This window comes from Mustela nivalis (genome assembly GCF_964662115.1).
Source record: "Mustela nivalis genome assembly, chromosome: 5".
NCBI lineage: Eukaryota > Metazoa > Chordata > Mammalia > Carnivora > Mustelidae > Mustela > Mustela nivalis.
Window position 1 is genome coordinate 78077822 of NC_139024.1, and position 22727 is coordinate 78100548.

The 22727-nt window shown below is 35.3% G+C and overlaps 1 protein-coding gene across 2 annotated transcripts in view; it reads left to right on the forward strand.

Moving 5' to 3' along the window:
• Positions 1-22727, forward strand: part of TBC1D32 (TBC1 domain family member 32) — a 248907-nt gene that overhangs the window by 78151 nt on the left and 148029 nt on the right. For both annotated transcript variants that reach the window (XM_082730010.1, XM_082730011.1), the window contains exons 19-21: positions 5669-5807; positions 8987-9074; positions 11011-11129. In XM_082730010.1, the coding sequence (XP_082586136.1) occupies positions 5669-5807; positions 8987-9074; positions 11011-11129 (346 nt within the window). The remainder of the gene's footprint in view (positions 1-5668; positions 5808-8986; positions 9075-11010; positions 11130-22727) is intronic.

Genomic DNA, 22727 nt, shown 5'->3' on the forward strand with positions numbered 1-22727 from the left:
TAGTATATTGTATAACATTGATTGATTTGTGGATGTTGAACCATCCTTGCAGCCCAGGAATAAATCCCATTTGGTTGTGGTGAGTAATCCTTTTAATGTACTGTTGGATCCTATTAGCTAGTATTTTGGTGAGAATTTTTGCATCTGTGTTCATCAGGGATATTGATCTGTAATTCTCCTTTTTGATGGGGTCTTTGTCTGGTTTTGGGATCAAAGTCATGTAGGCCTCATAAAATGAGTTTGGAAGTTTTCCTTCCATTTCTGTTTTTTTTTTGGAACAGTTTCAAGAGAAAATAGATATTAATTCTTCTTTAAATGTTTGTTAGAATTCCCCTGGGAAGCCATCTGGCCCTGAGCTCTTGTTTCTTGGGAGATTTTTAAAGACTGCTTCAATTTCCTTACTGGTTTTGGGTTTGTTCAGGTTTTCTATTTCTTCCTGATTCAGTTTTGGTAGTTTGTATGTCTTTAGGAATGCATCCATTTCTTCCATATTGTCGAATATTCTGGCATATAGTTGCTCATAATATGTTTTTATTATTGTTTGTATTTCTTTAGTGTTGGTTGTGATCTTTCCTCTTTCATTCATGATTTTGACAATTTGGGTCTTTTTCTTTTTGATAAGTCTGGCCATAGGTTTATCAGTCTTATTAATTCTGTCAAAGAACCAGTTCCTACTTTTGTTGATCTGTTCTACTGTTCTTTTGGTTTCCATTTCATTGGTATCTGCCGTAATCTTTATTATTTCTCTTGTCCTGCTGGGGTTAGGCTTTATTTGTTGTTCTTTCTCCAGCTTCTTTAGGTGCAGACTTAGGTTGCGTAATTGAGACCTTTCTTTTTTCTTGAGACAGGCTTGTATTGCTATATATTTTCCTCTTAGGATTGCCTTTGCTGCATCCCAAAGACTTTGGACAGTTGTGTTTGCATTTTCATTTGTTTTCGTGAATTTTTAAAAATTCTTCTTTAATTTCCTGGTTCACCCATTCATTCTTTAGTAGGATGCTCTTTGTCCTCCATTTATTTGAATTCTTTCCAATTTTCCTCTTGTGTTTATGTTCTAGTTTGAAAGCATTGTGGTCCAAAAATGTTCAGGAAATGATCCCAATGTTTTGGTACCAGTTGAGACCTGATTTGTGACCCAGGATGTGATCTATTCTGGAGAATTGTCCATGTACACTAGCAAAGGATGTGTATTGTGTAGCTTTGAGATGGAATGTTCTGAATATATATGTGACTTCCATTTGATCCAATGTGTCATTTAAAGCCTTATTTCCTTGTTGATCTTTTGCTCAGATGATCTGTCTCTATTTCATTGAAGGGGGTGTTAAATTCCCCTAGTATTATTTTATTATTGTTGATATGTTTCTTTGATTTTGTTATTAACTGGCTTATATAATTGGCTACTCCCATGTTAGGGGCATAGATATTTAAAATTGTAAGATCTTCTTTTTGGATAGACTCCTTAAATATGATAATAGTGTTCTTCCTCATCTCTTACTATAGTTTTGGTTTAAAATCTAATGTGTCTGATATAAGGATTGCTACCCCATCTTTCTTTTGATGTCCATTAGTGTGGTAAATGGTTTACGACCCCCTCACTTTCAATCCTGAGGTGTCTTTGGATCTAAAATGAGTCTCTTGCAGATAGTGTATTGATGGGTCTTGTTTTTTAATCCAATCTGATACCCTGTGTCTTTTGATTGGGACATTTATCCCATTTACATTCAGGGTAACTATTGAAATATATGAATTTAGTGCTCTTGTATTCCCTGTAAGGTGACCGTTAGTGTTAGTGTATATTATCTCTGTTCCTTTATGATCTGTGTTACTTTTGGGCTCTCTCTTTGTTTAAAGGACCCCTTTCAGTATTTCCTATAGGGCTGTATAAGGCTGACTTGGTGTTCGCAAATCTTTTAGGTGTTTTTTTTTTTTTTTTGGTCTTGGAAGATTTTTTTCTCTCCCCATTTTTGTTCTTTTTTTTTTCTCTCCATTTTTGTTCTCTTTTTTTCTCTCCTACTATAATCAGCCTAGCTGGATATAGTATTCTTGAATGCATATTTTTCTCATTTAGTGCCCTGAATATATCATGCCGGTTCTTTCTGGCCTACCAGGTGTCTGTGGACTGCTGTGAATCTAATGTTTCTACCATCGTAGGTTGCAGACTTCTTGTCCTGAGGGGCTTTTAGGATTTTCTCTTTGTCTCTGAGACTTTTAAATTTTACTATTATATGACGGGGTGTTGATCTATTTTTATTGATTTTGAGAGGGGTTCTCTGTGCCTCTTGGGTTTTGATGTCTGCTTCCTTCCCCAAATTAGGGAAGTTTTCCACTATAATTTGCTCTAGTATTCCTTCTGCCCCCTCTCTCTTTTTTTTCTTCTTCTTGGATCCCAAATATTCCAATACTGTTTTGTCTTATGGTGTCACTTATCTCTTGAATCTCCCCTCATGATCCACTTCTCTTTTATCTCAGCTTCTACTCTCCATCATTTGTTGTTCTGTATCCCTAATTCTCCCTTCTGCCTCATTTATCCTAGCAGTTAGGGCCTCCATTTTTTATTGCATGTTGTTAATAGCCTTTTTAATTTCAACTTGGTTAGATTTTAGTTCGTTTATATCTTCAAAAGGGGATTCTTTAGTATCTTTTATGCTTTTTTCAAGCCCAACTATTATCTTTATAATTGTCATTATGAACTCTAGTTCCTACATCTTATTAATATCCTTATTGATTAGGTCCCTGCCAGTTGGTCCTGCCTCTTATTCTATTTTTTTTTTTTTTTTTGAGGTGAGCTTTTTCATTTTGTCACTTTGTCCAAAGAAGAATAGATAAATGAGAGAATAAAATGCTAAAAGGGTAACAACAGCTCCATAAAAATACACACTAAACAAGAGACCCAAAATCGGGGCAAAAAGAAAGGAAAAGAAAAAAAAAAGAATATGATCATACTGGGGAATAGAATGGAGCCACATACTAAATTTTGGGCATATGTTACTCTGTTAGAAAAAAATGCCTCCCAAAAGTTTAAAGAAAGAAAAACATCTGTATATACAAAAAATAAGGGGAGATATGATGAAGGGATGGAATATTGCTATAAGGATGGAAATTAAAAAAGATTTTAGAAAAGGAATTGATAAAATAAGTTGGTTGAAAAAGGAACAAAAACAATTTAAAAATAAGAGAGAATGTGATCAGCTGGGAAACTTGAACAAATCCATACACTAGATTTAAGGTATATTTTTGTCTGTTAGAGGAAACTATATCCCAGATCCTTAAAGCAAGAAAAACTTATGTATATACAAAAAATAAGGTTAAATATAGTAAAGAAATAAAATATGACTATAACAATGAAAAATTAAAAAGATTTAAAAAAAGGAATTGGTAAGATGTTGGTTGAAAAAGGAAAGAAGAAAAATGAAACCAAGAAAAAGATAAAATATGGACCCTCAACTCTATGGGCAAATAATCTTCAACAAAACAGGAAAAAATATACAGTGGAAAAAAGACAGTCTCTTCAATAAATGGTGCTGGGAAAACTGGGCAGTTATATGTAGAAGAATGAAACTCGACCATTCTCTTACACCATACACAAAGATAAACTCAAAATGGATAAAAGACCTCAATGTGAGACAGGACTCCATCAGAGTCCTAGAGGAGAGCATAGGCAGTGATCTCTTCGATATCAGCCACAGCAATTTCTTTTAAGATATGTCTCCAAAGGCAAAGGAAACAAAGGCAAAGATGAACTTTTGGGACTTCATCAAAATCAAAAGCTTCTGCACAGCAAAGGAAACAGTCAACAAAACAAAGAGGCAACCCACGGAATGGGAGAAGATATTTGCAAATGACAGTACAGACAAAAGGTTGATATCCAGGATCTATAAAGAACTCCTCAAACTCAACACACATAAAACAGACAATCATATCAAAAAATGGGCAGAAGGGGGCGCCTGAGTGGCTCAGTGGGTTAAAACCTCTGCCTTCAGCTCAGGTCATGGTCTCGCGGTCCTGGGATCAAGCCCCACATCAGGCTCTCTGCTCAGAGGAGAGCCTGCCTCCCTCCCTCTCTGCCTGCCTCTCTACCTACTTGTGATCTCCTCTCTCTCATTCTCTGTTAAATAAATAAATAAAATCTTTAAAAAAAAATGGGCAGAAGATAGGAACAGAGACTTCTCCAATAAAGACATACAGATGGCTATCAGACACATGAAAAAATGTTCATCATCCCTAGCCATCAGGGAGATTCAAATTAAAACTACATTGAGATATCACCTTATACCAGTTAGAATGGCCAAAACTAGCAAGACAGGAAACAACATGTGTTGGAGGGGATATGGAGAAAGGGGGACCCTCCCACAGTGTTGGTGGGAATGCAAGTTGGTGCAGCCTCTTTGGAGAACAGTGTGGAGATTCCTCAAGAAATTAAAAATAGAACTTCCCTATGACCCTGCAATTGCTCTCCTGGGTATTTACCCTAAAGATACAAATTTAGTGATCCAAAGGGCACATGCACCCGAATGTTTATAGCAGCAATGTCCACAATAGCCAAACTATGTATGTAGTATTTTTTAAGTATATAAATTTTGTTTTAATCCAGTTAAATATATATTATTTTTATTAGTCTTATCCAGTCTTAGGTCTTAAGCAGTGAGTCTAGCACTAGTCTTGTGTCTCGGAGGTAATTCCGTTAGTCCTTTATATCCTACTGGAACAATAAATTTGGTTTCTGTTGCCTACATTTACCTTAAAAGTAGAGTTCTATTTCTTTGTATTTCTGTTCTCTGTCCATGGTGGAATTTGTTATTTAAACATGGTTATATCTTTGGCCATTGCTTTGTGTTACTGGTATAGAGGGATAGATGTCAAAACATGAACTAATCATTCAATTTTAAATTTCAAATTTCTTTACAATCCTTTTCAAAAAAGACTTCTGATTCTTCCTTGGGGGAAAATGGCATTCATCTCCGTACTCAAAATTTCACTATACATGTAGATATTGGTTTTTTGCCTATTTTTATATGCAAAGTTTCTTTCCAGATGACTAGGACTATCAAGTAGGTAGTCCATTTTCTCCTTTTGGTACTTCCAAATGAAGTGCTCATATCCCCTCCTACATTTCCGCATTTCTTGCTCTGACTCTCCTATTAACTGTGTCTTCTGAATGTTGCAGAATTTTTCTCTGGAGAATGTTACTGTCCTTCCTTTTAAAAGAGTTTGAGGAAAAAAACATCATTCTCTAAAAGTAAAATTAAAAACCTATGAAAATAAAGGTACTGTTGCTGATATGCCTTATAAAGTTGAAAGACAGATACTCTGTAATGAAAAGAAAGTATGGAAATAAGGTAGAGTTGGGACTTGGGGATTCAGGCCCAGCAGAATTATGGTAGGAGAAGAGAATGAAATTAAAGTGAAGATGAGAGAAACTAGATGTAATAAAAATGCTGACACCTGTAGTTAACATTTGATTAAAGTGGAAGAAAATTATTGGCATAGAAAATATAAAATAACTCACTCTCATGGAAACCATACTTTTTATTTATCTTACTTTTTTAAACTGCATACTTGGCCATCAGTACGTACTCTGTAAGTTTATTAGCAGTATTAAGCTGAAATTATTTTCTTTTCAGTTTTGAGTGTAATAATGAAATGTATACCTTTCTTTTACCTGTTTCAGTATGGCTTGGGAAGAGAATTTGTTAGATGATTTACTAAATTTTGCTGCCACTCCCAAAGGACTACTCTTTCTTCAAAGAACAGGTGCCATCAATGAATGTGTGACATTTATGTTCAACCGATATGCAAAAAAATTACAGGTATGAATTACCATCTGCTGCAGTCAAAAAGAATTTTTGTTGTTGTAAAAGCCATTAAGAACATCATTCTGTCTTCTCTGCAGAAGAGGTTATTAAACCCCAATTAAAAAGCCATATAGCATTGTAATTTTTAGCTTGATATTTTTTCAGGAAAGCATTTGAATTGATGTTGCTCTCTATGGATGTGTTTACAGGATGGGAAGTAACCAGATGGAATTGAAAAATACATTTAACCATCCAGATGTGTTATAAATACAATAAATTTTGGTTACACTAAAACTGGATGGACTTTCAGGAAGGGGATAAACCTCATTGGGCTTAAATGCACATGTTAATAAGAATTTAGTTCTCACATTAAAAAAAAATACTTGTAGAGGTATTTTACTGATACTGTTAAAATGTCGAGCATAATTTAGCCCTTTCTCAGAAGTTCATTGAGGTGTATTCAGCTTCTTGCTGTGATAGCATCAACATCCCTGAACTTGGCTTTTGGATCATATGTATGCTTTTAAATTGTGTCTTGTTTCTGGCAGCTGTTGTATATTGATGTTACTAGGTTACCAGGTTGTAAATAGCATTTTATTTGTTCTTCAGTTCTAATTTCCTGCTTTTGCTTAAACTTATAAAAACACAAATAACTCAGAGTTTTTGCCTGGAAGAGTAGATGGTTTATGAGGGAGGGCCCTGAGCATTCCTTCACAAATAAAACATATGAAAATTTGTTCATGGGTTTATGATATTAGGTTTGTATGTGCAGATGTGTTTTTATTTCTTATTTAGTTGGACCTCAAGTATAGAGAACTTAGTTATTTATATACCACAGTTTATGGCATCTCTTCTCATCTGTGCATGTAAGGTATCTGTTTTGATTAATTTGATTCCTCTGCCATTTCTGAGTCACACTTCCATTTCACCTGGCATGTATTCCTTTATCCCTGGGTTCCATGCTAATGTGTTTAATATGTATAGTATCTTGGGGTGTGGATACTTCTTGTCAAATATTGTCTTAGTCCATTTAGGCTGTTAAAATACCATTGATTGTGTGGTTTATAAACAGCACACATTTATTGCTTACAATTCTGGAGGCTGGAAGTCCACGATCAGGATGCCAGTGTGGTCCGGTGAGGGCCCTCTTCTGATCATAGATGTGTCATTGTATCCTCACATGGATAAGGGCTACGGAGCTCTCTGGGATCTTTTTTGAAAGAGTACTAATCCTATTCTTGGGGACTCAACCACCTCATGATCTAATCAAGGTCCCATTCACTATATCACCTTTGGGGTTTAGGATTTCAACACATGAATTTTATAGGGACACAAATATTCAGACTATAGTAAATATTTAAGTTTTTTGGGAGTTTTAAGTTTACATAAATGAATTTGTCATTTTAATATGAATTTCTCTGCTGGTGAGTTTGAATCTCCTTGTGTACTTAATTAACCATTTGGGTGGGTTTTTTTTTTGTTTGTTTGTTTGTGTGTTTTGTGTGTGTGTGTGTGTGTGTGTGTGTGTGTGTGTTTTACATTTTTGAAAATACTAAAGCAATTCAAAGGCATTTTTCTTTCTCAGATGCTTGAGACTATGCATACATAACTTTTGCTACTGTGATCATATATCTAAGACTAGATGTCATTGTTTTAACATTCATGAATATTAAAAGAATTTAGCCTTCCTTTGTACCACACTGGTGGTTATAATAGAGGATACTGTTCCCTAAATCTCAGTAATGCACAACCTTATAATATGATTCAATATTTTAATCATGCTTTATGCTATTCAGGACGTTTTTTGAAAATTTAGAGTCTCTGATATCTTGTACGAAAACTACTAGTCCATTTCCTTAATTTTGCTGAAGAGAAAGTAGAGACCCATATTTTGTAAAGTGATCTGTGAATGCTCACACCTAGTTACTGAAGGCAGTAAGACTAGAACTTGTCTTTAACAGTTTTCCTGAAAGTTAAGTCATACTTCAGTCAAGCATGTCTAACTTTTCTGAAGTTTTGCTTTGCCTCTTCCTTTTCAGTACTTAATATGAATTTGGGAGGCTCCTGTGGCTATTAGTATCAAAATCAGCAGAGTCAGTGGGGATGACTGATGTGCAAGGTATTTTTTGAGTTATTACAGAAGAGGGCAAGCAGGAAAAAAAATTCATATTTCTGTACCTCTGTGTTATCTAACTACAGAACTATTGTATGGTAAATTAAGGAAAGTGGAAAAGATAAGTAATAAAATTAGAAAAGGAAAGCAAACATAAAACATGAATAGCAGAAAATTGAAGAAATCTAATTCTTTCCCATGATCTTTTAGTTCCTTCCTACTTTTCTTTTTGCCCTCAAATCTGAACGTACAGTTTATATTTTTAAAATTTGATTAAAACAGATCCTTTTAATGGAATGTTGAAAAAATAAAAATTATAAATGGTTAGTTAACTTTGTTTAGAATTCAGCCATTTTATTAGCCAACCTGGTCATAACTAAGATCTGAGAAGGAATATTTTTTAATGTTTATTATTTTCATATTTGTTTTTTGCCAAGCGTGATATTTTTGTGCTTTACCATGAATATATGTATAGTACTCTCTTTGGGACATAACAAATTATCCAAGGTTTTCCACAACACTGTTTAGAAACCTGTGTGTTACTGATGAGAATTCTTTGTGTGTGTGTGTTTGTGATATATATATATAACAAGGAGAAAAAAATCTGATTTCCTCTAAAAATAATTACCATTAAGAAGATATTATTTTTTAAAGTTTCTCGGCTATTTATAAGTATAGTTCAACTGATAATACAGATTTATTAATGAGGAAATTTATTATTGAAGAACTAAACTAAGGAATAAAATAATACAATTTAAAGTCAGAAGGCATGTTAATCTTCATCTGGTCAAAGTTGCTTATTTTATGTATGAAGAGACTGAGACCTAGAGAAGTGACTCATTCAAGGCAAAAATCTACTTAATTTGAAGGCTAGGGCTAGGACCTATATCTGAAATAGGATTGTGAAAAATATTAACTCATTGATAGGGTGTCTGATTTGTGTTTGCTGCTAATTATCTTTACCTGAAAGAATTTGTAGTACTGTAATAAGGAGAATCAGTTACTCTGCATGTAACGTATGAAGAAAGTATTAGCATTTTATGTTTTCCTGCTTTTCATTGTTTCTTACTTATGTTGTTAGATTAGCAGGCATAAAAAGTTTGGCTATGGAGTTTTGGTGACACAAGTGGCATCCACAGCAGCAGGTGCAATAGCACTACAAAGTTCGGGTAAGTTTTCCTTTTAATTAGAATTCTGATTATTTTAAATAAAATGAGCAGGCCGACGGAGAATTTAACTGGCATGATCAGCTCTCAGGATGTTTACTCTAAAGTCCTTTTCCCTGTTACTTTCTCTTAGGTAAGGGAAAGTTACAGGGTGTCCTTTATTTTTTCACTTCCATGAAATTGCAATGGGATTTTTTTTTCTCTTGAAAGATATATGTACACACAGCCTTGTTCTCTTTTTTGAGAATAGGGAACATAATGAATTAAACTGAGAAGTACTTGATGCTTTAAAAAATTGTCTTTATGTTATAAATCAAAAGGATGTTGTCCTCTCAGTACAGCTGAATCTTACAGGATTTCTTTTTTTCTTTTTTCCTTTTTTGAATCTTACAGGATTTCTTAATGCTCAGTTTTAGTGGCCCGTATATGCTTCAGAATTTACAACCACGATAGTTAGCATACATACATACATCCCATTTCCTTATTTCCCTTCTTCCTCTTTTGCTTCTTGAAAGCTTTCCTCTTACCACTTAGTTTTCACCACTGTATTTGCAGTCAGCATGTATTATCTACTATGGATTGGATTTTTAAGAAGTTTAAACATTGCTAACTTAAGATATCTAAGGTTATCTGAACCCTGAACCAGAGACAAGACATACCTCTAATAGAGATTCTATGGTTATATTTTTGAAAGCTTAGGGTTGATGAATTATAACATCACTGACCACAACTGATTCTCTCCTTAAATGAAAATATTTTACTATAATATATCTTAAAAGTTTTTTGACAAGCTAATTTGGAATATTATGAAACATGTTTCTTGGTAGAAGTTGTCATAAACTGAACAACTTATTTCTTCTTCTATTTGGTATATAATCTAATATATTTCCATAGTAGAGGCACATTAATGGAAGCATATGGAGACTAGATTTAACCTCAGATTTCCCTGTTGGCCAAGTCATTAAGCTTCTAAGCCTCATGATATCAGTTATCTTACAGGGCAATGGAGAGAAGACTAACACTGATTGAGTTCCTATGATGTCTTAGGGTAGTATATTAGTAACTCTACATATATCATCCCATTTATACTTCATGTCAGCCCTCAAATATAGCACTATTTCAATTTTCAAAAGGGGGAACTGATGCTCTAAGAAGTTAAGGGATTTGTATAAGGACATACCACTATTAAGCTGGCAGGTTTATAATTTCAACCCTGATATTTTTTATTTCAGATTCCATATTTTTTCTTTTATATCACAGGAGCCTTTCTGCTCTGATGTTATTATGAACTTACTGATTTTATTAGATATTCTGTCTTACACTTTTTTATGTAATTTGATTGTTCATAAAAATTTAATAATCAACCTTAATAATCACTTTCATTTAGTCATATAGTATCTTACTCATGAGAATTTAAACTCTGTTGAGCCAAAAGTTGTGTGAAATTCAATTGATTTAAGCATAAGAATTTAAAAAAAAGTTATATTAGTATATATATTGGGATAAGGAACACACACTGTTTGCCTACCCTGCCTCCTGATAGCTCCTACACACATGCACACACACACACACACACATACCACCTTTCAGCCACCTTTCATTGTTGGCCCATTTGCAGAGTAAAGTATAAATCTTACTTTTCAGGAAAACATGCTCAGATGTTATTGGCTAAGGGATAAATTGTTAAGACTCAAAATTCAGTTTTCCAGGGAGATAGTGTCTCAGAATTTAGTCATTATGCAGTTTTATGACAGTGAGGTATCATGAAGATATAGTGAACAGTAGGAGATACAATTTTTACCAAGGTTAGAAGTTATTTTTTACTCAAGATGTAAGTATGTGTCTGTTGTCACTGTGGACCATTCTTGTCAGAGGGATAATTATGTATTTCTCTATAATCCCAAGAAATAGTAAAATAATGTAAAATAATTCTTCTTAGGATTTATTAATGCACTTATAACTGAATTATGGGCCAATCTGGAATGTGGAAGAGATGATGTTAGAGTAACCCATCCCAGATCTACTCCAGTGGATCCTATTGACCGGAGCTGTCAAAAGGTAGGGAATGATCTGGGTATCTCTCTCAGAAATTACTTCATCCTGACTTTATATATATTAGGTACAATCAGCAGCTTTTCCTAACTTTCTTTTAACTCCTTTGTTTCAGTTCTAATTTTTTTTTGTTTTCAAAATAAGTGGTGAGAACTACTAGTGTTTAATGGGAATTGCATTTCATAAGAATGTTTTCCTTTCACATTGTTTTTACTGTAATTGTTTTCTATCGAAGATTAAGACACAGCAGACATTATGAAAAACAACCTCACTCACCCTACCAAAACCCTAAAACAAAATCCAATCAACCAAAGGAAAAAAAAAAAAAAGGAAGCTTTTGCCCTTTGTTTAAATCTAATAGAAAATTGTCATTTAGAGTAATGTGCCAAAAAAGGAGAAATTCTAAAGTACCTATACAATGTTCTATTATAATTCAATGGCTTTTATGTATTTGACATATTTCCCAAATTTCACCAAAGCTAAATGACTTGAGAATTCCTAACTTTGACTTTATGGCAGCCTGGGAAAGTTTAAAAGAAAATGTCATAAAATTATTTTAAAAAAAGGAATTTTGTTTTCTGTAATACTAGGCTACTTCCCTCCAGTAGTAAACACAAACTCTGGAAAAGTGACTTAAAAAAGCAACAGAATGGCTAAAAAGAGACTCCCCGAACTCCAAAAAAAGGAGGGGAGTCAGTGTGCAGATGAATAGATTGGACTGCTTGAGATTCTGGATTTAACAGACTTTTGCCTGAGGGCAAGAATCTACAGAGATATCCATGTTCTAACAAGTTTGAAAAATCAAAAGAGAAAAGTTTTAGGGCTACACAGGAGCTGACACATGGAAGGAAGTCTCTGGGAAGGAGAGAAGTACATAGGGGGCACTTAAATTTTGTTTGTATGCCATCCAAATATAAGACTCTCCCCTGAACTTGGACTCAAGAGATATCAGATGTTCTTACCACAGAGGTCAGAGTTTAGAGCATGAATTTGCCCTGTTAAACTGTTAAGTTAAAATCAGCATTGTGGAGGGAGGAGTCAAGATGGCGGAGAAGTAGCAGGCTGAGACTACTTCAGCTACCAGGAGATCACCTACATAGCTTCTCTAAAGATTGCAAACACGTGCAAATCCATCGGCAGATCGAAGAGAAGAACAACAGCAATTCTGGAAACAGAAAAACAACCACTTTCTGAAAGGTAGGACTGGCGGAGAAGTGAATCCAAAGCGACAGGAAGATAGACCTCGAGGGGAGGGGCTGGCTCCCGGCAAGCGGCGGAGCAATGGCGCACAAAATCAGGACCTTTAAAAGTCTGTTCCACGGAGGGACATCACTCCAGAGGATAAACCGGGGCGAAGCCCACGCGGGGTCAGCGTGGCCTCAGGTCCCGCAGGGTCACAGAAGGATCGGGGGTGTCGGAGTGTCACAGAGCTTGCGGGTATTGGAACAGGAAAGCCTGCTACAGAGACAGAGCCAACAGTAAGATCACAGCTCGGTGTTACCTGGAACTGGTCGCAGGCTCGGAGCGCGGCCGGAGGTCAGGCAGACGGGAGCAACTGGGTGCTGTTCTCTGAGGGCGCACTGAGGTGTGGGGCCCCGGGCTCTCGGCTCCTCCGGGCCGGAGACCAGGAGGCCGCCATTTGTATTCCCGTCCTCCGGAACTCTACGGAAAGGGCTCAGGGAACAAAAGCTCCTGAAAGCAAACTCGAACGGATTACTCAGCCAGGCCCCAGTTAAGGGCGGTGCAGTTCCGCTTGGGGCAAAGACACTTGAGAATCACTACACCAGGCCCCTCCCCCAGAAGATCAACAAGAAATCCAGCCAAGACCAAGTTCACCTACCAAGGAGTGCGGTTTCAGTACCAAGGAGAGCAGCAGAATTCCAGAGGAGGAGAAAGCAAAGCACAGAACTCATGGCTTTCTCCCTGTGATTTTTTTCAGTCTTGCAGATAATTTAATTTTTTTCTTTTTCATTTTTTGTTATTTTTCTCACCTTCTGGTAAAATTTTTTTTAAACTTTTACCCTTTTCTTTTTTAACGTTTTTTATCTAGTTTATCTAATATATATATTTTTTCTTTTTTATATTTTTCTTTATTCGTTTTCTTTTTTTTAAATTCTTTTATTTCTTTTTTTTTTTTATCTCTCCCTTTTTGAACCTCTTTTATTCCCTTTCTACCCCCTCACGATTTGGGATCTCTTCTGATTTGGTTAAAGCATATTTTCCTGGGGTTGTTGCCACCCTTTTGGTATTTTACTTGCTCCTTCATATACTCTTATCTGGATAAAATGACAAGACGGAAAAATTCACCACAAAAATAAGAACAAGAGGCAGTACTGAAGGCTAGGGACCTAATCAATACAGACATTGGTAATATGTCAGATCTAGAGTTCAGAATGACAATTCTCAAGGTTCTAGCCGGGCTCGAAAAAGGCATGGAAGATATTAGAGAAACCCTCTCGGGAGATATAAAAGCCCTTTCTGGAGAAATAAAAGAACTAAAATCTAACCAAGTTGAAATAAAAAAAGCTATTAATGAGGTGCAATCAAAAATGGAGGCTCTCACTGCTAGGATAAATGAGGCAGAAGAAAGAATTAGTGATATAGAAGACCAAATGACAGAGAATAAAGAAGCTGAGCAAAAGAGGGACAAACAGATACTGGACCATGAGGGGAGAATTCGAGAGATAAGTGACACCATAAGACGAAACAGCATTAGAATAATTGGGATTCCAGAAGAAGAAGAAAGAGAGAGGGGAGCAGAAGGTGTACTGGAGAGAATTATTGGGGAGAATTTCCCCAATATGGCAAAGGGAACGAGCATCAAAATTCAGGAGGTTCAGAGAACGCCCCTCAAAATCAATAATAGGCCCACACCCCGTCACCTAATAGTAAAATTTACAAGTCTCAGTGACAAAGAGAAAATTCTGAAAGCAGCCAGGGAAAGAAGTCTGTAACATACAATGGTAAAAATATTAGATTGGCAGCTGACTTATCCACAGAGACCTGGCAGGCCAGAAAGAGCTGGCATGATATTTTCAGAGCACTAAACGAGAAAAACATGCAGCCAAGAATACTATATCCAGCTAGGCTATCATTGAAAATAGAAGGAGAGATTAAAAGCTTCCAGGACAAACAACAACTGAAAGAATTTGAAAACACAAAACCAGCTCTACAGGAAATATTGAAAGGGGTCCTCTAAGCAAAGAGAGAGCCTACAAGTGGTAGATCAGAAAGGAACATAGACCATATACAGTAACAGTCACGTTACAGGCAATACAAGGGCACTAAATTCATATCTCTCAATAGTTACCCTGAATGTTATTGGGATAAATGCCTCTGTCAAAAGACACAGGGTATCAGAATGGATAAAAAAACAAAACCCATCTATATGTTGCCTCCAAGAAACTCATTTTAAGCCCGAAGACAACTCCAGATTTAAAGTGACGGGGTGGAAAAGAATTTACCATGCTAATGGACATCAGAAGAAAGCAGGAGTGGCAATCCTTATATCAGATCAATTAGATTTTAAGCCAAAGACTATAATAAGAGATGAGGAAGGATACTATATCATACTCAAAGGGTCTTCCCAACAAGAAGATCTAACAATTTTAAATATCTATGCCCCCAATGTGGGAGCAGCCAACTATATAAACCAATTAATAACAAAATCAAGGAAACACATAAACAATAATACAGTAATCGTAGGGGATTTTAACACTCCCCTCACTGAAATGGACAGATCATCCAAGCAAAAGATCAGCAAGGAAATAAAGGCCTTAAACGACACACTGGACCAGATGGACATCACAGATATATTCAAAACATTTCATCGCAAAGCAACAGAATACACATTCTTCTCTAGTGCACATGGAACATTCTCCAGAATAGATCACATCCTCGGTCCTAAATCAGGACTCAACTGGTATCAAAAGATTGGGATCATTCCCTGCATATTTTCAGACCACAATGCTCTAAAGCTAGAACTGAACCACAAAAGGAAGTTTGGAAAGAACCCAAATACATGGAGACTAAACAGCATCCTTCTAAATAATGAATGGGTCAACCGGGAAATTAAAGAAGAATTGAAAAAAATCATGGAAACAAATGATGATGAAAACACAATGGTTCAAAATCTGTGGGACACAACAAAGGCAAATATATAGCAGGAAAATATATAGCACTACAAGACTTTCTCAAGAAACAAGAAAGGTCTCAGGTACGCAACCTAACCCTACACCTAATGAAGCTGGAGAAAGAACAAGAAAGAAACCCTAAACCCAGCAGGAGAAGAGAAATCATAAAGATCAGAGCAGAAACCAATGAAATAAAACCAAAAACACAATAGAACAAATCAACAAAACCAGGAGCTGGTTCTTTGAAAGAATTAATAAAATTGATAAACCCCTGGCCAGACTTATCAAAAAAAAAAAAAAGAGAGAGAGAAAGGACCCAAATAAATAAAATCATGAATGAAAGAGGAGAGATCACAACTAACACCAAAGAGATACAAACTATTATAAGAACAAACTATGAGCAACTCTACGCAACAAATTTGACAATCTGGAAGGAATGGATGCATTCCTAGAAACATATAAACTACCACAACTGAACCAGGAAGAAATAGAAAGCCTGAACAGACCCATAACCAGTAAGGAGATTGAAACAGTCATTAAAAATCTCCAAACAAACAAAAGCTCAGGGCCAGATGGCTTCCCGGGGGAATTCTACCAAACATTTAAAGAAGAACTAATTCCTATCCTCCTGAAACTGTTCCAAAAAATAGAAATGGAAGGAAAACTCCCAAACTCATTTTATGAGGCTAGCATCACCTTGATCCAAAACCAGACAAGGATCCCATCAAAAAGGAGAGCTGTAGACCAATATCCTTGATGAACACAGATGCGAAAATTCTCACCAAAATACTAGCCAATAGGATTCAACAGTACATTAAAAGGATTATTCACCACGACCAAGTGGGTTTTATTCCAGGGCTGCAAGGTTGGTTCAACATCCCCAAATCAGTCAATGTGATACAACACATCAATAAAAGAAAGAACAAGAACCATATGATACTCTCAATAGATGCTGAAAAAGCATTTGACAAAGTACAGCATTCCTTGCTGATCAAAACTCTTCAAAGTGTAGGGATAGAGGGCACATACCTCAATATCATCAAAGCCATCTATGAAAAACCCACCGCAAATATCATTCTCAATGGAGAAAAACTGAAAGCTTTTCCGCTAAGATCAGGAACACGGCAAGGATGTCCATTATCACCACTGCTATTCAACATAGTACTAGAGGTCCTAGCCTCAGCAATCAGACAACGAAAGGAAATTAAAGGCATCCAAATCGGCAAAGAAGAAGTCAAATTATCACTCTTTGCAGATGATATGATACTATATGTGGAAAACCCAAAAGACTCCACTCCAAAACTGCTAGAACTTGTACAGGAATTCAGTAAAGTGTCAGGATATAAAATCAATGCACAGAAATCAGTTGCATTTCTCTACAGCAATAACAAGAAAGAAGAAAGAGAAATTAAGGAGTCAATCCCATTTACAATTGCACCCAAAACCATAAGATACCTAGGAATGAACCTAACCAAAGAGGCACAGAATCTATACTCAGAAAACTATAGAGTACTCATGAAAGAAATTGAGGAAGACACAGAGAAAAGGAAAAATGTTCCATGCTCCTGGATTGGAAGAATAAATATTGTGAAAATGTCTATGCTACTTAAAGCAATCTACACATTTAATGCAATTCCTATCAAAGTACCATCCATCTTTTTCAAAGAAATGGAACAAATAATTCTAAAATTTATATGGAACCAGAAAAGACCTTGAATAGCCAAAGGGATTTTGAAAAAGAAAGCCAAAGTTGGTGGCATCACAATTCCGGATTTCAAGCTCTATTACAAAGCTGTCCTCATCAAGACAGCATGGTACTGGCACAAAAACAGACACATAGATTAATGGAACAGAATAGAGAGCCTAGAAATAGACCCTCAACTCTATGGTCAACTAATCTTCGACAAAGCAGGAAAGCCTGTCCAATGGAAAAAAGACAGCCTCTGCAATAAATGATGCTGGGAAAATTGGACAGCCACATGCAGAAAAATGAAATTGGACCATTTCCTTACACCACACACGAAAATAGACTCAAAATGGATGAAGGACCTCAATATGCGAATGGAATCCATCAAAATCCTTGAGTAGAACACAGGCAGCAACCTCTTCGACCTCAGCCGCAGCAACATCTTCCTAGGAACAACGCCAAAGGCATGGGAAGCAAGGGCAAAAATGAACTATTGGGATTTCATCAAGATCAAAAGCTTTTGCACAGCAAAGGAAACAGTGAACAAAATCAAAAGACAACTGACAGAATGGGAGAAGATATTTGCAAACGACATATCAGATAAAGGACTAGTGTCCAGAATCTATAAAGAACTTAGCAAACTGAACACCCAAAGAACAAATAATCCAATCAAGAAATGGGCAGAGGATATGAACAGACATTTCTGCAAAGAAGACATCCAGATGGCCAACAGACACATGAAAAAGTGCTCCATATCACTCGGCATCACGGAAATATAAATCAAAACCACAATGAGATATCACCTCACACCAGTCAGAATGGCTAAAATCAACAAGTCAGGAAATGACAGATGCTGACGAGGATGCAGAGAATGGGGAACCCTCCTACACTGTTGGTGGGAATGCAAGCTGGTGCAGCCACTCTGGAAAACAGCATGGAGGTTCCTCAAAATGTTGAAAATAGAACTGCCCTCTGACCCAGCAATTGTACTCCTGAGTATTTACCTTAAAGACACAAACGTAGTGATCCAAAGGGGCACATGCACCCGAATGTTTATAGCAGCAATGTCCACAATAGCCAAACTATGGAAAGAACCTAGATGTCCATCAACAGATGAATGGATCAAGAAGATGTGGTATATGGGGTGCCTGGGTGGCTCAGTGGGTTAAGAAGATGTGGTATATATACACAATGGAATACTATGCAGCCACCAAAAGAGATGAAGTCTTGCCATTTGCAACACATGGATGGAACTAGAGCGTATCTTGCTTAGCGAAATAAGTCAAGCAGAGAAAGACAACTATCATATGATCTCCCTGATATGAGGAAGTTGTGATGCAACATGGGGGCTTAAGTGGGTAGAAGAAGAATCAATGAAACAAGATTGAATTGGGAGGGAGACAAACCATAAGTGACTCTTAATCTCACCAAACAAACTGAGGGTTGCTAGGGGGAGGGGGATTGGAAGAAGGGGGTGGGATTATGGACATTGGAGAGGGTATGTGCTTTGGTGAGTGCTGTGAAGTGTGTAAACCTGGTGATTCACAGACCTGTACCCCTGGGGATAAAAATATATGTTTATAAAAAATAAAAAATTAAAAAAAAATCAGCATTGTGGAATATATCTTTCATAATATATTGGATGTAGTCCATAATTACTAGACATATGGAGAATAAGAGAAATGTGATTCAAACCCAGAAAAAGGCAAGTAATAGAGATTGAGTTGGAATTATCTGTAAGAATTTTGAAGTTGTTGTTATAAGTAGCATGCAAATGAAAATATGCTTGTAATGAGTAACGAAACTGGAAATTGTAGTACATAAATAGAAACCATTTAAAAGAACCAGATAGAAATTCTAGAACTAAACATCTTATCTGAAATAATTTTCTAGATGAGCTTAATAGAATATTTAAATATGACAGAAAAACTAGTCCATGAACTTGGGATAGATCAATAGAAATTATATAATCTGAAGAGCAGAGAGAAAAACTAAGGGATGCTTCTGTGATTTGTGAGACCTGTATCAAGAGGTTTAATACATTTGATTGGTATATTGAAGAGAAAGAGAATGGGACAGAAAGATATTAAACAAAAACTGAATTTCCAAATATCTTGAAAAACGTAAACTTACAGATCAAGAATCTTAGTGAATCCCAAGGAAGAATATACAAAGAATGAAAATGCAAAGGAAAGCACAATAAGGCTCATTATAGACATACAAACTGCTGAAAAGTAAAGATAAAAAGAAAATCTGGAAAGAAGCTATTGAAAATTGCATACACAGAGGAATAGCAGTAAAGTGTGCTGTTAGAAACTGCCGTATGTCTAATTAGAAACTGCAGGGGCCAGGAGATAATAGCATATCTTTAATGTGCTGAAAGGGGGGAAGCCCAGTCCACCTAGAATTCTGTATCCAGCAAAAATACTCAAGGATAAAATTAAAATAAACTTCAAAGGCTAAGAAAATATTTTCCAGCAAACCTGCATTTTATTTAACATTAAAAGAATTTCTTCAGGTTGAAGGACAATGATACCTGATGGATATTTGGATTTTCAGACTGAAAAGAAATTGCAGGTAGGTGAGTTGAGCATAAAAAAGCCTGTTGGGGCACTTAGGCGGCTCAGTCCATTAAGCATTTGCCTTGGTTTTGGCTTAGGAGTGTGAAATCTGAGCCTTCTGTCAAGCCACCCCCTCAGTGTGGTGTCTGCTTGAAATTCTCTCTCTTCCTTTTTTCCTCTCCCTTCCTCTCTCTTCTACTCCCTTTGCCTCTCCCTTTACCCCTTGCTCACCTGTGTTCGTGTGTGCACTCTTTCTCTCTCAAATAAATAAAATCTTAAAAAACAAACAAACCTGTTTTTCTCTTAATTCATAAGACTGTTTATAAGAAAACTATCACAATAATGTGATTTATTTTATACTTAGAGTTAATATATATGACAGGTCTACCACACAGGATAAGCAAGCGGTATTAATGGTATACAAATCTATGTGGTTTCACGATTCTTAAATTTTACATGAAGTGGAACAACATTAATTTTAATCCCTAAAAATATTTTTTTCTCTTATAAGGTTGGGATTTTATTTAACTAATTTGACTTTGCATTAGAAATGTTAGTTTAAACTAATGTTAATTTCTGTTAAAAAAAAAAAAAATGTATGCTCCTCTAAGCTACCGACTGAATTATCTAGAAACAACTCATAGCAAACATTCTTAGTACCCAGCTATTAATTCTAAATATTATTCCCTAGAAAATTGGGATTTAATTTTACTTTCTGGATTTAATTTTGCTATATTTTAAATTGTAGAAAATAATAATGTGGCCTCAGTATATGAGGTACACTAAATTTATTTCCAGTTCACCCTCCTCTTACTTCTCTGTTATCTGTGCTTTAGAATATGATAGATAATAGTACCATATGGTTATATAAACCTACTTAAAATAGAAGTTAAAGATGCAGTCCCTCAAGTACATTTAATCATATCTTAAGTGTTCAGTAGCCACATGGAACTAGTGACTTGCATAGTTCAATTAATATAACATTTCCAACACCACAGAGAGGTATGTTGGATAGCTGACCTGGAAAAACCACTAAGTAAATGCAAAAGATACAGCTAAAATAAAGTTCTAAAAATAATCCCAAAACCCAGAAAGGGGATGGGAAAAAAGAAAACAAATGGGAAATTGTAGCCCTAATCAATAATTGTATTACATGTAAGAGACTAATGATTTTCAGAATAAGACCCAATAATACGCTGTCTCTGAAGAAATTCACTTTAAAGAAAAAGACACTGGTAAGTTGAAAGTCAATGAATATAAAAAAGAAAGGAAAAGTATACATTAGAAGACTTGCAGTAGCAGTATTTAATGTCAGAGACATAGAAAATGAAGTAATGTTGGATTAAGAAACATTTGAACATAATCTGGTCAATATATCAGGAAGATATAACAGCCATAAGTTAGTTATGGTCCTAGAAATGAGATTCAAAATATATGAAGTATTAAAATAGCTTAAGGAAGAAATAGGCAACTGGATAGTAACAGTTGAAGATACTAACATTCCTCTTTTAGCAATTGATGTAACATATTTCAGTCTGTTCTCAGGTACATGGTATGAATATCTCTAGTCATCATTTGATCTAATTGCTCTTTATAGGATACTATATTCAGTGACTGCAGAACACATATTCTTTTCAAGAGCACTCAGCATGTTTACCAAGAGACTTGCTGGGCTAGAGTATTAAGTCTGCATAAATTTAAAATGATTGGAATAATACAAAGTGTGTTCTGAGACCACAGTGAATTTGAATATCACAAGCTAGAAACTGCAAAATCTGAAATATTTGAAAATACACTTCTAAATTACACACAGCTCAAAGAAGTCATAAGGGAAACAAGGAAATATTTTAAAGCAGAAAATAAAAATAAAATAGAAAACTTGCAAATGTATCTGAAGGAGTTCTAAGAGGAATTTAACTGTAATATTTATATTAGAAATATCTAAAATTAAGAGTCAGGTTCTCACTCTAGAAGAAAGTAGAAAAAGGACAGGTTATATCCAAAGAACATGGAGGAAGGGAAATAATAAAGCAGAAATCAGTGAAACAGAAAAAAGACAAACTAGAAAAGTAACAAAACCAAAATTTGGTACTTACAAATGATTATTAAAAATAATAAACTCCTGGCTAGAGACATCAAGAAAATGAGGGACCCCAAATTAATCAAGAATGAAAGAAGAGTTTCACCGAAGATCCCATAGTTACTAGGGAATAATGAAGGAATATTACAATCAGCTTTATGCTATAAATTAAACAATTAAGATAAAAATGACAAACTTCTTAAATATGCTTACCAAACTGACCCAGTATAAAACAGAAATTCTTAGTGGCTATATTTCTGTTAAAGAAATCAAATTATTACAAAACTTACCATAGAGAGCCACATGATTTCAGTGGTGAATTCTATGAAACTGTTAAAGGAGAAAGAACACCAATCTCACAAAAAGTTTTTCACAAAACAGAGGTTGAAGAATCAATTTCTAACTTATGTGAGGAGGCCAGCAAAATATTGATGTGGATTAGAAAAAACTGTTATCAAAAAAAAAAAAAAAGACAAATAGGAGTGTAGACTTAAATATTTAACAAAATATTATCAAATTGCTTATAGTAATATATAAAAGGATCTATTATTTTTTATGATCAAGTGGGGTTTATCCCATGCAACAGAAAATTGGTTTCTTATTCTAAAATGGGACAATAATTCACTATATTAATAGAATAAAGAAGACTCATATGATGATATCAGTAGACATGGACTCATCATTTGACAAAGTTAAATGCCCATATTTGATAAAAACCCAGCAGATTTCTTTCAATCTGATACATACAATCTATCAAAAACGTGAATCTCGTATTTAATGGTGAAATATTGGACCTAAAATCTGCTTACTCTTACCAATTTAGCATTGTATTAGATCTTAGTGTGATAAGACGAGGGAAAAAAAAAAGGCATACAGACTAGAAAGGTGTAAAACTATTTTAAATGGTTTGATTCTCTTATCTCAAATTTGCCTTTTTAAATCACTTTCTGATTTCTGTAGTAGACACTTAAAAATACAGTTTTGGTGTAATAAGTGTAGTTGATATCTCATTCTTAGAACTCTGAATCTTAATTTCTTTTTTCCCAGTATTGTCTACCCTCACAACTGTTTTCCTTCATAGCTTTCTATCTATAAGATAATGTGAAATTTTCATTACTTTTCTGGAAAACCTTTGTTTTTTTT